Source organism: Cuculus canorus, chromosome 1 (genome assembly GCF_017976375.1).
Source record: "Cuculus canorus isolate bCucCan1 chromosome 1, bCucCan1.pri, whole genome shotgun sequence".
Classification (NCBI taxonomy): Eukaryota; Metazoa; Chordata; class Aves; order Cuculiformes; family Cuculidae; genus Cuculus; species Cuculus canorus.
The window spans coordinates 138,287,754-138,301,962 of NC_071401.1; the positions used below are offsets into that span (position 1 = coordinate 138,287,754).

A 14,209-nucleotide genomic window follows, 5' to 3' on the forward strand; every position below is an offset into this window, starting at 1 on the left:
AAAAGCTTCCTAAAACTGCTGCAGGCCATAACACCTTTTTCTCTGGTGTTGTTGTTTTCTTACGCATAGTTCTCATAATGTGTCAGCTGGAATTAGCTCTTGTTTTCAATATAGACTGGTATATTTTGTCACATAAGAGATGTTTTCAGAGGTTACAAATTTCAGATTAAAAATATCTCACCCTATCTCACTCTGGCTTCAAAGTGAGCACAGGAAATTATAAATGCACCTAGTTATGTTAATAATATATCACCTAGGCAAAGCAGATGAAAGACAAGCAGATCTAGACAGTTGCAATTATTTTCCCTGCCAAAACTCACTCCTGAGTTCAGTACTTAGATAAGGTGGTTCGTTCATTTTTGTCCCACAGTTCATTCTTACAGCTGTATCTGGATATGTCAAAACATTCGCAAATGCAATTGCAAGACTAGAGCAAGCAAAAAGTCATATAAGTTTAGCTAGATGGAGAATCTCTGCTTCCAGCAAACACCACATAATTTGGGAAAAACCTCCCATTCTTTTCCCTTCAGCTGCTGCAAACGCTCCTAAGTGACTGTTGTGGCAGACACCGCTTATTTCAGAACAACCCATCATTTTAATCTAACGTGTCTATTAACCATATCCCATTGAGCCTTGAGCACCTATTTTGAAGAATCAAACAGAGAATTCAATCGCTATTCTGAATTAGTATGCAAGTGAATATTGTTTTATTTAATGCCAAACTTCCAAGTGATTCGAACAGGATGAACACAAACCAACACATACACAAAACCAGCATTGGACGTATGAGCTAAAGGCTCGAGCTGAGAAAGTTATAAGGTGCATTGAAACACAGATGAGTGTTTTGCCCGCCTGATGATGAACTTCTCTCAGAATGATAAAGACGCTTACCTGACAATATATTGATCAGCTGCAGCGGCCATGGGGATAATGTTATTGTTTGAGTGACCTCTGCCGGACAGCACATGGCATAGCAATAAAGTCGCCACATTACATTGGATGGGCTTTGCTTAGAAAACATCATTACAAAATTCAGAATATGTCCTGTGTTTCATAACCACTTAACTAATTTTTTTTTTAAAGATGTCACAACTCTGACAATTATTTTTAAAGCAATTATTTCCTTTATGGCAACCTCTTTGTAGTTTTAAGCAGGCATAAAATTTTCTCCTGAGCTAAGATAAAAAGCTTCTTGGAAAAACTGCTTTTGTCGGTTTTGCAATAGGAAATTGTTGCAATGCTAAATTTAGATAAGGTTGAATTGTTTTGATTACGTGGCTCTATATACAGGATCAGTATCATATTTTGTGGGCCTTTGTCGTGTGGCTGTACTACCAGCAGTCATCTTTGACCCCACTAAAAATTGCAGACTAACTCTATTGGAAATGCCAAGGGAAGAGTTTCTTTATGTGTTGAGAATTTAGTTCAGCTCATGGAGGTTGTTCTACCTGTTATTGGTAACCAGGTACAGGTGAGGCACTTCCATACTTGTATGTTAGTTTTTATTGTTGTTGATCACAGGTTTGCTGTTAGTTTTGCTTTCTGAATGCTGTCATTATTTATTATTTACTTATTAATACCATTGTAAAAGTTGATTCTAAAAGAAGATGTCCTGATTCATGTGCCACTGGTCTAAACGGCTTTCTAAATGCATGATTCATTCTCTGCATCAGAAGAACCTGGCAAACGTTCTTTGATCTTGCAATGATCTTCTTTATTCATAGGAACATCTTCCCTTCCTCCATTCTCTACAGGCCTGAGGTTCTTATTTTGATAGTGTTTCTTTATCAATATATAAAATAAGATTGAAATCAAGTAGGAAGGACCTCTTAGCACTGCTGACAAACCAAGGTAGACGTATCTGTGGGGTAGAGCAGAAAAGATAGTGCCAGGCATTAAAGTTTTCAAAGAGAGTGAAGAAAATCACTTTAGTGATTTCAAGGAACTTTCAAGGAACACATATATACCAAACCCACTTAGCAATTTAAGGAAAAACATTAAAACTCATTCTATGTGAATGATCCCACAAACTGGACATTTTTGCTTGCAAGAACACCTGTTAAATAATTAATAATATTCTTTTTGCTTATGGAGATCACAGAATCACTAGGTTGGAAAAGACGTCCTGGATCATCGAGGTAGTTGCAAAGCAAAACTTCCATCATCTTCCTCTGTTTCTAAATGGTTTTTAATAACTTTAAGGCCTCAGAATTCTTAAGGCTAGAAATATACTGACATTGCCAGAGCGGGGTCTTTTTTATTTAAATGAAAAACACATCAGAAGTGCCCAAGGTTTGGGTGAAACAGAAAAATCTCTGGAATATTCCTCCTGAGGACTGATATGGTTTATGTTCAACCGAAAAATCTCTGGAATATTCCTCCTGAGGACTGATATGGTTTGTGTTCAACCAATACCTTCATCAGCTCAGAATGATTTTCTTTAATGCATTGGTCTTTCAGATGTGACTAATACACAAAGTTACCAGTCTTGCCAGTATTAACAAACTCCCTGCAAATAAATTGGTGTAACTTTAATCTTGGTAGTAAAACGTAGAACCTTGAGTCTTTTAAATTTACTCGAGTGGTATTAAAAATATATAATTCACTCCAGAATGGCTCTGTCGTTGATACTAAATTATTTTTGCACAATATAAAAATGAACTGAAAAACTAAGAGTTTAACATTTGATCTTAAGATTTCTCAATTTTCTGGACTGACATAAATCTGAGTTCAGAGTTAGTCTGACTGTAAATTTTGTTATGTAGCCCCACACTGTAGTATAAAAGAACAAAGCATGTCTATCTGTAGAAAGAAAATGGATGAGGCTTTTTGTGCCCTAATTTGCCTTACCTGTATGCATTGGAGTCATAAAGCCTGCAAGCCCCTCGCTGCCCACAGCTTGTGCTTCCCCATTTTAAGCATGTTTTGTCAATCAGTGCACCGAAATAAACCGGGGCTGGAATCCCAGCTGCAAGAAAAAAAGAAAGAAAAATATCACAGGAAAAGACATCTTTTTAGAAATCAGCTTTATATTTTCTTAGTAGCAAGTTACAAGCAGCAATACTGGCAATAAGTGGATTGGACCATGGTAGGTTTTTCCTTTCCTTATCAGAGTAACCATAAGCTGGGACACCCTCTGTGTGCAATGATGATCATCAGTCTCCAGAAATGTTGTCTGATGTGTTTGGCCAGGCTTCAGTCATGCACGTTGGTTTCTCAAGCATGGCTCTGAGACCCACTGGTGGCTTCCAGTGTATGCTAAGATCCTGCAGGGAAGAGCTGCCTGTGCATTTATATCTCCAGGTCACAGAAGATAATGGCCACAATTTTTGAATCAGTGACAGAAGCTTTACCCATTCTTCCAATGAAAGGAGCATGCTGGCTCAATGTGCTGAAGTAGCAGCCCACAGAATGGGGCAGTTCTTTTTTTTTTAATGTTTTTATTTATTTCCTATGCCTGCAAGAGCTCCAAGAAGCCCTTTGGCTCCTGAGAGCAGGGGGAGAAATTCTGCACCTCCATGCTGTGATAAGAAAAGCAGAAGAGGACAAAGTGTGAATATGCCTTCCTATCTCAAGATGTCCCATCACAATTCAGTGTAAAGAGTAGAGCCTCAGCCTAGCTCCAGCTGTAGAGCTTTTTACGCAGCGGTTGCTTTTTCAGGCTTTGTAGCAAACCCATGTGGCTTGACTCTTCATCCATATTTCTCTACATTTCTGAAATGCAGATATTCCTATTCTATTGACAAAGAACAGAAGGAAAGAGAGAGGTGTTTTCTTGACTGCCTAGGCATCATACTCAACCATCTCTTTAGCAACTCTCAAAAAAAAAAACCAGGGAAAAAAGGTCATTGCAGCATGCTTAAAGGGACTTGAAATCTAAGCTGTGATCTACCAGGAAAACGAAGTTTCAACATAGAGAAAACGCTGTTATAAGCAGAGTTTTACTACTCTTGAATGAAGTTCTACTAGAGCATGTGTTTCTATCTTACTTGCAGCATTTTGTCTCAGTGAGCCATTGGATGATTCATAGGTTTGAAACCTTACAGTGTTTAGAAATTCAAGATCATATTTTAATTTTGCTTGGAAACTCTTGCCATTTTGGAACACCGGGCTTCCAAACTGCAACACCATCTAATCAGCAAGTCAAAGATTTTCAGAGTTGTATTAGCTGCTTTCCCAACAACTCTTGACTGAATACTGGATCTTCAGAAAAAAAAAAACCAGAGTCTTCAGGAATAGGCCAGGATCTAACAGCTATTTTAAGGATATTTCTGGTTTATAAATGGTGGTTGCATCTGTGCTATTTAAAGTCATACAAGCATCTCAGGTGGCCAGAATGATTTCTCTTACCTAGTACTCTCATAATGAGCGTGTATAGACCAACTGCTAGAGATTTAAGCTCTGGCTGAACACATCTGAAAGAAAGAGAAATAAGTATGAAGTATTTGCCTACCTAGTGCTTAGACTTGCCTATTAAACTGCCATTAATTACCCTGAGTTTAATACTTCTAATGACAGAAAGTCAAGCTTTGGAAGGAGACTGCTTCATATGTCTACTGAAAATGCGTTAAGTAGTTTGAAAAATGTGAATTAATCGATTATTTTCCATCACACAGCTTCCAGGAAGTCCATTCACAAAGAACAATTAAAGAAGTGAAATTTTAAAGTCCTAATCATGGTCTATCTTAGCCTTATTGAAATGGGCTCTCCAACTGCCTTAACTCCTTAGCATGCATTTTCTTCACTTGATGGGGTATACCTTACTCACTTGATGGGAAATACCACATTGCCCTGAGACAAAAGTGTCGTAAGTATCACCATCAGTGTGGAATCTTTCTGTTATTAAATGACATTCCTTCGTACAATGCCATATCTTGAACTACACAAAGCCATCCGGCAATGTACCCATCTGTTTCATGGGGAACCCTCTTTCAAGCATCAGAAATAGGCCTTGGTCTTGAATCCATTATATATCCATCTCCTTATAAATATCAGCATGGTCAACACTCAGAAGAACATCTCACAGAAATGAAGAAGGGAGCGGAGTTCATATTCTAGTTTCCACACTCATTTAGGATGATGCAGTGCCCTTAAGGCTGCCAATAATTTTGCCACTAATTAATTTTTCTACTGAGTAAGCTTTCTCTTCAGGTTGCTGAAAAGTGTGTGCTAATTTGTACACGCATTTCCTGGTACTCCTGCATCTCCAGACATAGTACTGGTGCCTCAGAATGGGCCCTCAGATGTCTTCAACTTCCAGACATCTGATAAACACAGTCTTTTGGGGCAATCTTGCATCCAGAAATCCTGACAAATGCATGGCATTATCAAAATCCACACAGCCAGAATATGCAAGCAGAGAAAGAGGAGGTCGGAAGCAACGTGCTAGAACCAATTTACAGACAGTAGCAAAGTGAGGTTTGATGATAACACTACAAACAAATGGGAAATGACAAAAGTCATTAAAGAAAGCATGTTATACTGCAAGAGAGTACTTTTTCCTAAGGAAAAGAGAGAAACCTAAACATAGTTTTGATCCCTTCATTGGAAAGCCTCAGCCTTTGGTACACAGTTTTACTTACCTAAACATTATCATATATGCTGGGGTGCCTCCCAATGCATAACAAAAGCCACTTATGACTTGTATTACTGTATAATAAATAAAATTTCTTGAACAATCTTCACTTTTTGGACATTGTCCCAAGATGGCAGAGCTATTTCCTGTCCATGAACTGCTGGCTTCAAGACAGCTACAGTTATGGAAGACCTGGAAGACACAAAGCAGAATTGGTGGGACACTGCTCATGCGATGGAGAATTCTGCCTCCAGACAGAGGCAGAGCCTGGAGTCTTCTTAAGCATCCCATTCCTATCTTGATTTTCTTGAGGCAATGGGCAACAGCTTGTTCTTTCTATTCTTATAAACAGTGCTCAGATACAAGAGGCATGTTCTGTGCCAGTGGACATGGCACTCCTTTTTGGAAGAAGGAAGTACCTGCAGGAGTACCTGCAGGATGGAAGTACATGAAGAGGAAGGACCTCTGAAACTGGCCTCAGACTTTGTGTACCTGGAAAAAGTACACAGTCAAAGCGGAAAAGTGAGGCTCAAGGAGGACTGCCTTTTGCTAGTAGGTGACACAATCTGTTAGATGACTCATCACTGTAAAAAGTACCTGGATCACAAGTCCCTCTCTGATGATACTGATCAAACAGAGGTACCTCACAGCTGTAAACAGCAGCTACCTATCAAGACACAGCTCATGCATATAGAGAACTTAGGAGCAATAACTTTTAACTACAGCTTCAAGGTCATGAGGATGTGCCAAGGTAAGGAGAATTGTGAGCCACAAACCTTGACCTCTGCAGAGACCTTAAGATTTTAAGCAAAGAATGCCTTTTGTCTCCGAAAGAGAGATGTAGACAAGAGATAACTGTAGACAGCACAGAGAAAGTAGCTACAACGAAAACTCTGTTGCAAAGAAAAAGAAGGTCTGATTGTAAGAGACAACTCCAGACCACATGTCTTCTGGAGTGATCATCTGGCTTCAGAAAACATGGGAATGACACAGTCCAAAGAAGGCTTATGTCCATGGACTGGATCTTCCTCTCTGGAACTCCGTGTAGTATCCCCAGCACTCTGTGCCAAGCAGAAATCAATCAGAAATTTAAGCAGTATCCTGGCATCCCAGAGTCTCACATGGAGGAAACAAGCTATTTCCCCTCAAGTTATGCATTAATAAAATCACTACTGGGGAAGATCCTACACTACCTTAGCATACTTCAACTGTTGGCTAAAATCTCAGGGCAACTAAAGTAAGGCTTATGAAAGACAGGCCATTGACAACCTTCAGGCAACATGTCACCACTTAGATTTATTCTTTTTCCTCTCTTGTATTCAACCTACAAAAGATGAAAATTAATACCTACAAAAAAGAAACTAAGGCTTCTTGCTCAATGTGCAGTAACTCAGAGAAACCTCTATGTCTTCTATGCTGTTTGAATCCAGAAATCATAAAGACTTTATCGACAGATCCCAAGCAACTTTGGCTCTTGCTTAAATGCCTTATGCTACTAAATCCCTGATGTTACATGGAAAATAACCTAGCAGAACACCTCAGAATTGAAGTAGGGTCTTACTGTATTCTTTCCATGTCCCACAGAAGTTGTGCACCCAGCCAGACATGCTGAAACATATGTTAATCCGTTGTCTCCACATACAGGATCCCACACATTGGAAGCACATTTGCAGTCAGAGTTGCAGTCAGAAAATATGGCATTTTCATGGTACGGAATGGTTTTGCTGGGAAGTTCAGACAGGTACAAGAGCATAAGAAATTTTTAATTCAGTTCTGAGGTCAATGTAGCCCTATCTGTATGCCAGTGTTGCTGTCCCGAAAACCACTTCATGTGCCCAGGGCATATGTTTTCATAGCTGAATCTCTACAGTGTTATCTGTTTTTTTGAGATTGCATCCTGTTTGCACAGATATTAAAGTGATTGCTAGATTATAAACAATTTTAAAACAAGTAAAGATGTTGCTACTGATTTTAGCTGGAAGGTGTAGATATAAAAAGGATAATATGAAATGCTCTGAGAGATCAGATGGACTACTCCCTAACTGAATGCAGAGTTAGCAACAGTTAACACAGCCTTGTCGAGTAGGTCTTTAGCTACCAGTAAAATACACCAATGATATAAACTAGATTTCCTGGTCTCCATAGTAAAAAATACTCCTCTCTTAAAGGTTAGACTAACTTTTCCTAGAGGTTATACAGGATGCAGTATTCCCTTTTACTTTGAGATGTCCTTTGGGTATTCGGATCTGTAACAAAGAGGGAAGTTTTCCCTCATCATCTTCTTTCTAGGTTAATTAAGCTTATGTGCTTGCTATCACTTTGAACTCAGTGCTTACTAAGCATATTCCCTGTTCCACTATTTTCATTCTTAGTGAAAATGTTGCGGAGTACAGGACAAACAACAATTAGTCTTCATGTTCCAACAAATATAAAGAGCCTTGGCATCCTTCCTGTCCAGTACCACATTTTCAGCTGTGAACCAGTAGGTCTTGATAAATGAACTGCAATGACAAATTATTGAGCTGTGGGTAAGTCTTCAGGGGCATGCAAACAGGTTCACATTAGCTGTGAGGTACTCTGAGCAAGCTGGACATGAGGCAGTGACAACCCATATGCTTATATGTTGCTGAGCCTCTTGGACAGCCAGAACATAGCATGCATCCCTTGTACTGGCATCTTCACTCATTCCAAGAAAAACTAACAGCCTGTAACTTTTAAACCCTGGTTATCTCCTGAGAGGAAAGAGCATCTTCAGTACGCATAGGATTTATTTTGGTTCAGAGCAGGGTGAGAGTCTAGCTTGCTGCTGTCTTTCCATCTCTTTGCAGGATATGCTACCAATGCTCTCTGTTACACTTGCTTCTCTGTTTTACTAAATACACTTCGCTAGAAAGTTGCTTCTGATGTAGATATAGCATTGTGTGAAACAGCAGTACCACCATGCACACAGCCAAATAACCTACATCAATAATGATACAATTTTGCTAATGTATTAATAATGAATCTTTAATCATGTTTGTGCTTTGACAGGCTGACAATCTGCTGATCAACAGAACTATGACAAGGACATGTCACATGGTGGTGTCCAATTTCTCCTAAGTCTTGTAAAAGCATGCATCTCTTTTAGACTTTTTTTGACTATTATTGCCATGGAGAAAAACATACTCTTCTTCCTTTTATACTTACCCTTCATAGGACACTGTCATTCCTGCTACAACATTGTTCTCACAACCAACAAAAAAGTGCAAAAGAGTGATGACATAGGCCAAAAATGACATGGTAATTGCAAACTTAGTTGCTGCAATGATGCCCATTTTGTACTTTCTCATTATGACCCCTCCTAGGAAAATTCCAATACCTACAGGAGGTAAGGATGTCAGTCCTGAAAGAGATTATAGAAGGGGAACATTAAAATAAAAGAGTGACAATGGGCTTAAGAACCAAAGTTTGTCTGCAGTTGATGTCCCTGGCAGCTTTATGTTCTGTTGTGATGACACTAGACAGCTTTGTGCTCAGCCTAGTTGATGGGTTCTATATTCATGGGCCCTGCCATTTTTGAAGTGTTTAACCCTCAAAACCCACTTCCATTGCAAGGCACTTCTCAGGCGTTATAGGGATTAAAACTCCCACACCACATTCATTGCATATTTTGGGGGGTATCTTTCTATAACATAACATAACATGACATGACATGACATAACATAACATAACATAATAACATTTTATTCTGATCCCATAGGTGCTAAAACTATAGGGTTTATGCTGCCTTTATATAATTCAAGTTCAGAAGAGACTACCATTTACATCAGCCTGTTCTGCAAAGAATCCAGTCCTAGAAAAAACATGGCAGAACTTATCCCCATGCACAGCTTATAACATAAACAGTCGTTGGACAGTGTAACTCACCTATTAGAAAGTTAGATTTAGACGCGGTTTGTCCATACTGCTGTTCCATGTACTTTGGTTTGTAAGTCAAGAAACCAATAAAGCTATTGAACTGTAACAGTGAGCTACACAAAAATGTGAAGTACATTCGATTACCCAGTACTTTTTTCAGGGAGGTATAGAAATCTGAAAGAAAGGGATATGTGAATTGGCTTTGAAAGATGCATAATGTAATTACAGGTGAATGATCTATAAAACTTAAGGCAAAATTCTCTCCCAGCTGTCTAGAGTGCAAGTTGTACTGATCTTCCTTTGCATGCAAGTGTCTGAAAGAAAAATGAGGTTGTTGAAAAACACCTGAGCTGGGATACAGGAAGACAATCTTAAAAGAAGACAGAAGTATGGGTTAAGGCCTTGGTCCTCTAGGGAGATCTGTGCATGACTAAAGGGGTCCACACAGCAAAGACTTTTTTCAGCTCACGTGAATTTTATCACAGGTTAAAGGCCAAGTGAGAGCTGCTTCTGTGGAGACTCCCAATGTCTTCCGCTGGGATATGAGCAAAGACAGGAGAATTTGATTAATGACGCAAAGTCATCTCTTCCCACCACTTTTCTTTCCGCCCCTTTCTTAGCCTAAGTATTGGACAACCAGCACTGCTATTCAAGCCTGCTGTATCTTCCTCAGGTAACAATGTGCTTCAGAGTCTCCATAAACTGTGTGATGATCAGATGAATAATCTGGCTCTCCATATTGCAAAAGAAGCCTTCTAATTTTTTCTTTAGGTCCTGATAGAGAAACAAATTATCCACTGGTTTCTCCTAGTACAAAAAGTTAGAGGTAGGTGTCACTCAGGTGATGATGCATTGTAGGTGATGCATGCAGAACATCACAGCCTTGAAAAAAAGTCTTTGACTTCTAAAAATCTTTGGTGGATCCCTCCTTTCCTGGGGATAGCTAACTGTTTAGGCTGAAGCACAGGGGAGGCAAAACATTTTGCTGCATGTTGTGCCTATAGCTTTTCACATTTATACAACATGTGAAAACACTTGCCTTTCAGTGTTTCTGACCACTTCCTTGGCTTAGGTTTTGCAGGAGTAGGTTTCTTCCTTGTGGCACCCATGTTTTCCAAGAGATTGTATGAAGTTTTGTCATTATTGGCTTCCTCTGGCTTTTTGAGACTCTTTGGCAGAAAGCAAAATGGAATAGCGGATAGCAAGCTGGCTACACCACCTATTATAAAACCAAGCCACCATGCACCCACCCAGCGGGAATCCTGTGGAGTGATAGTGATACTTCCTAGAATTGAGGAAAAGAGATACAAGTTACCTAAATGAAGAAGTTGAACCTTTACACCCTTTATCTGCTAAAATAGCTACGTTTTTATTATGATTGACTTCCTGCGGTAATGATAATCATCTAACAAGATTGTTCATGCAGTGAAGGCATCAGGAATCATACACTGAATGGTGTTACATTTCATCTCCCCTGCCATTTTGTGGCATACATGGCAACACAGAGGTCCTTATTGAACAGAGAAAACTAAAACAGGTGGCAGATAGGTCCTAAATATGGAGTCCTTTTAGGGCTCATACATTTCTACTGAGATCATCTTCTGCTAACCTGAATTTTGTAGGTTTCTATTAAGCATACATATATATTCCCTGTCTAATTCTGCCTTTACCCTAAAATATTCCAGTAAACTAATAAAGTTGTAATAATGTATACCATGAGTTAATGAAATAAATATAAGTTAAATATGAATTATAATAATATAATTAATATAATAAAGCCTTATGCAACTGTGTAAAGGAACCTGTTACAAACACGTATTCATTTTTCCTCCATTTTGCTTACCTAAATCCACAAATCCAATATCCACATACAGTCTTGCACATAAAGATCCCAACAGGAAACCAAACATTGGGCCCAACATGGCTACTGTGTGCAAACATGCTGAAAATACAATGAAGCAATAAAATTTCAATGGCTTAATGCTTACTTCTGCTGAGTGCAATTGACCTCTTATACTACAAACCTCTGTGTTTACTTCACGTTGAAATTACCTACATATACAGGAACATCCTCTTCTTTAGCAAAATCATCAAGATAAGAGATGCCCAATGGTGCTATTGGTGTCTCACCAATTCCACGTAACATGTTTCCCAGTAAGATATATATCCACATGTTTGATGATGGTTCCTTATCACAGTCTGCAGATGAGAGTTTACATCTTTTTAATAGAATAGTTGAATGGGTATGAGTGACAAATTACTGGAAATTCAGCACATGAAATTAATACAGTCAATTATTTAAGATACTAACAGTATTTTTATTATGGAAGATTGACATAAAGCTGTCAACCTCACCAGATCTTTTAATAATCTTTTAATAACACTTTTCTCCACCTCAATTGTATGTGGTTTCTAAAAAACAGATAAGCATCACCCATCATAAAAAACACCTGTGTAAAAAAAATAGCAGAATGATATTGTCATAAATCTATTATGTGGTATATAACATATCTCTTAGAGAAGTTTGAGACGGTTTCTGGGACACAGCTGGCCTCTTTCTCTGTGTATGTCCTTTGCAAAGCAACATGTAAAACAGCGGTGTTCCATATAGTAAGCAAGATCACAGAAATCTCAATTTTTTCTCCAGTTAACTCATGTCTTATCACACTCCTCCACTTTTCCAGCTTCAGATCCTGGGTAACTGAATAGCTCTAAACACAGTCTCTTCCTTCAATGTTAGAGTGATTTTATTGTTATTTGGAACTGTGAACACAGGAAGCTGGGGATCTGGATCCTTATAACTTCTGTTTGCTGGATATTTGTTCTCCAAATGAGATGCAGAAAGCACATTTAATCATTGGTAATGTTCCCAGACAAGTAGAAACTGAAGTAAGAAATCTAATCGAGCATCTTGCATGGGGCAATTTCTTACTTCACTTGCAACCAAGAATAACATTAACTCCTGTATTTGTACTTACACTTATAGTTCCTTACCTGATCGAGAGACTTCCAACAAGGATTCATGCACATCTTGATGTGGGGAACAGGGATTTATGCTTGAAGTTAAGTTGGCTGAAGAAGCTCTTTGTGATGCTGTCTCATACTTGTAACTGAAAACACACAATAGTAGGTTTAGAAGAAGTGTTCACTAGAGAATTACTAGTGTAGCAGGGCAAAACCACTTAACTGCTGTTTCTCTGAAAAGTATCGTTGTTTAGATATCAATACAAAATGCCACTGAAAGAGTGAAAAACAAGATTATTTAAGCACAGTTTGGAAAGCCAAAACACTAAAATGAAGAATACATGAAAGTTAGAAACATCTGTCCAGAAATCATAATATTTTAAGCTGAAAAATTCAAAAGGGCTTTTTAAAGTAACTCAGATTGGATCGAATTTTCAGTGTCAAAGTTTAGAGTCAGGTCCGAGTGAGGTCCTAGTGCTGACTCCACAGACAAGGAGAAAAAGGAGAATTTATTGTGTGTAAGTCCCCCTTTTCATCTTAGATATGTACTTAGGGGTGGTGAGGGAGGAGAGGAGTTTTGTTTGTCTGACAACTGGTATTTGCTTTAGAAGGAGCTGTTGTATGACAGTGGGTGTATAAAGTTAGTGGCTAAAAGACACTCTTCAGCTGTATTTACAGGGACCGGGGCAATGCTGAAGGCAGGTAGGTGAGTAGCTCAGGTGCTGGAAGTTGTTCAGCTGCTTTAGCCTGATTGTTTTCCTAGGTATGATCCCTGTTGTGGTACAAAGTACAATTAGCTTAAGCAGAACAACATGATAAAGCATACATTCTGCTACTAGGAACTGGCCGGGCTCTGTTAGACCAGGCAGGCTTATTTTTCAGCTTGAAACATTTCCTTCTTTGCCTCTTTTCTGAACATCTGACTGAAAACTAAAGCAGTATAATTTCGTATTTTTTTGAGAAGCTGAACTTTTACTTCATAGGATCCATATTTTTCCAACCAAATGTAATGAACAGTGGTGGGTGTGTCAAGCATGATTCATTGCACACTGAAGTGAGGTTCTATACACCTTTGGAAATCTAAGACTTAATATACACAAAGTTTCATTCAAAAAAACAGAAGCAATATCCAATTCCAATGTTAGGTTACCTAAATTAATCTTGATAAGTACTTACTATCCCATGAAGAAATGAGGCATTGCTGATAAAAAACAACCCAAAGCCATAGTAAAGCATCCAGCAGCTATTACTTTGGGCCTATGGAATTTAGCTCCAAAGTAGCTTACAAATGCAATCACCAGCAAGTTACCTGGAAGGTAATGAACCAAAATTAGTGCCACGTGCTGTGCCTCATATTTCTCTGAACAGTTTTCTGCATGTTATGGAATATCAATTACCCATCTCAAAGCTCCCATCGATGAAACCAACAGTAGATGACGTTAGGCCAAACCTTCGCTCAATCTGAGTGATGGAACTTTTCATAATCGTGCCAGCCAACATTTTACTCAAGTAGCTGAATGACAAAGCAGCGAGAAACATCTGAGGAAAGATTAAGACAGAAAATGGGTGATAAAGGCAGGGAAATTGGTTGCAGAGGGACCAAGTATCTTTAAAACTGTGCGGAACAACATTCATCACAGTATTCATTTGTTACTCAAATTGCTGTGGCAATATTGTGTGTGGATATTCATGTACCCTGATGCTACAGAATGCCAAGATTGTCTCCAGCAATGTCTGCTCCTGCCCTAGTTTTCCCTACTGGAGATGGCTAGT

General features: G+C 38.8%; 1 protein-coding gene across 6 annotated transcripts in view; it reads right to left on the reverse strand.

Moving 5' to 3' along the window:
* Nucleotides 1-680: 680 nt before the first annotated feature.
* The window catches only part of LOC104065623 (solute carrier organic anion transporter family member 1C1), a 61,205-nt gene continuing 47,676 nt past the window's right edge, over nucleotides 681-14,209 (reverse strand). For 4 of the 6 annotated variants that reach the window (XM_054056253.1, XM_054056256.1, XM_054056255.1 and 1 more), the window contains 13 exons: nucleotides 13,834-13,975; nucleotides 13,613-13,745; nucleotides 12,467-12,582; nucleotides 11,525-11,671; nucleotides 11,316-11,414; nucleotides 10,512-10,757; nucleotides 9,482-9,646; nucleotides 8,762-8,957; nucleotides 7,137-7,299; nucleotides 5,583-5,767; nucleotides 4,351-4,415; nucleotides 2,851-2,968; nucleotides 681-1,861 (listed from right to left, as the gene is read on the reverse strand). In XM_054056253.1, coding sequence (XP_053912228.1) covers nucleotides 1,645-1,861; nucleotides 2,851-2,968; nucleotides 4,351-4,415; nucleotides 5,583-5,767; nucleotides 7,137-7,299; nucleotides 8,762-8,957; nucleotides 9,482-9,646; nucleotides 10,512-10,757; nucleotides 11,316-11,414; nucleotides 11,525-11,671; nucleotides 12,467-12,582; nucleotides 13,613-13,745; nucleotides 13,834-13,975 — 1,992 coding nt within the window. In that variant the 3' untranslated portion in view covers nucleotides 681-1,644. Of the gene's footprint in view, nucleotides 1,862-2,850; nucleotides 2,969-4,350; nucleotides 4,416-5,582; nucleotides 5,768-7,136; nucleotides 7,300-8,761; nucleotides 8,958-9,481; nucleotides 9,647-10,511; nucleotides 10,758-11,315; nucleotides 11,415-11,524; nucleotides 11,672-12,466; nucleotides 12,583-13,612; nucleotides 13,746-13,833; nucleotides 13,976-14,209 lie in introns of those variants that run through there. The other 2 variants (XM_009568122.2, XM_054056258.1) reach the window with 2 other exon arrangements.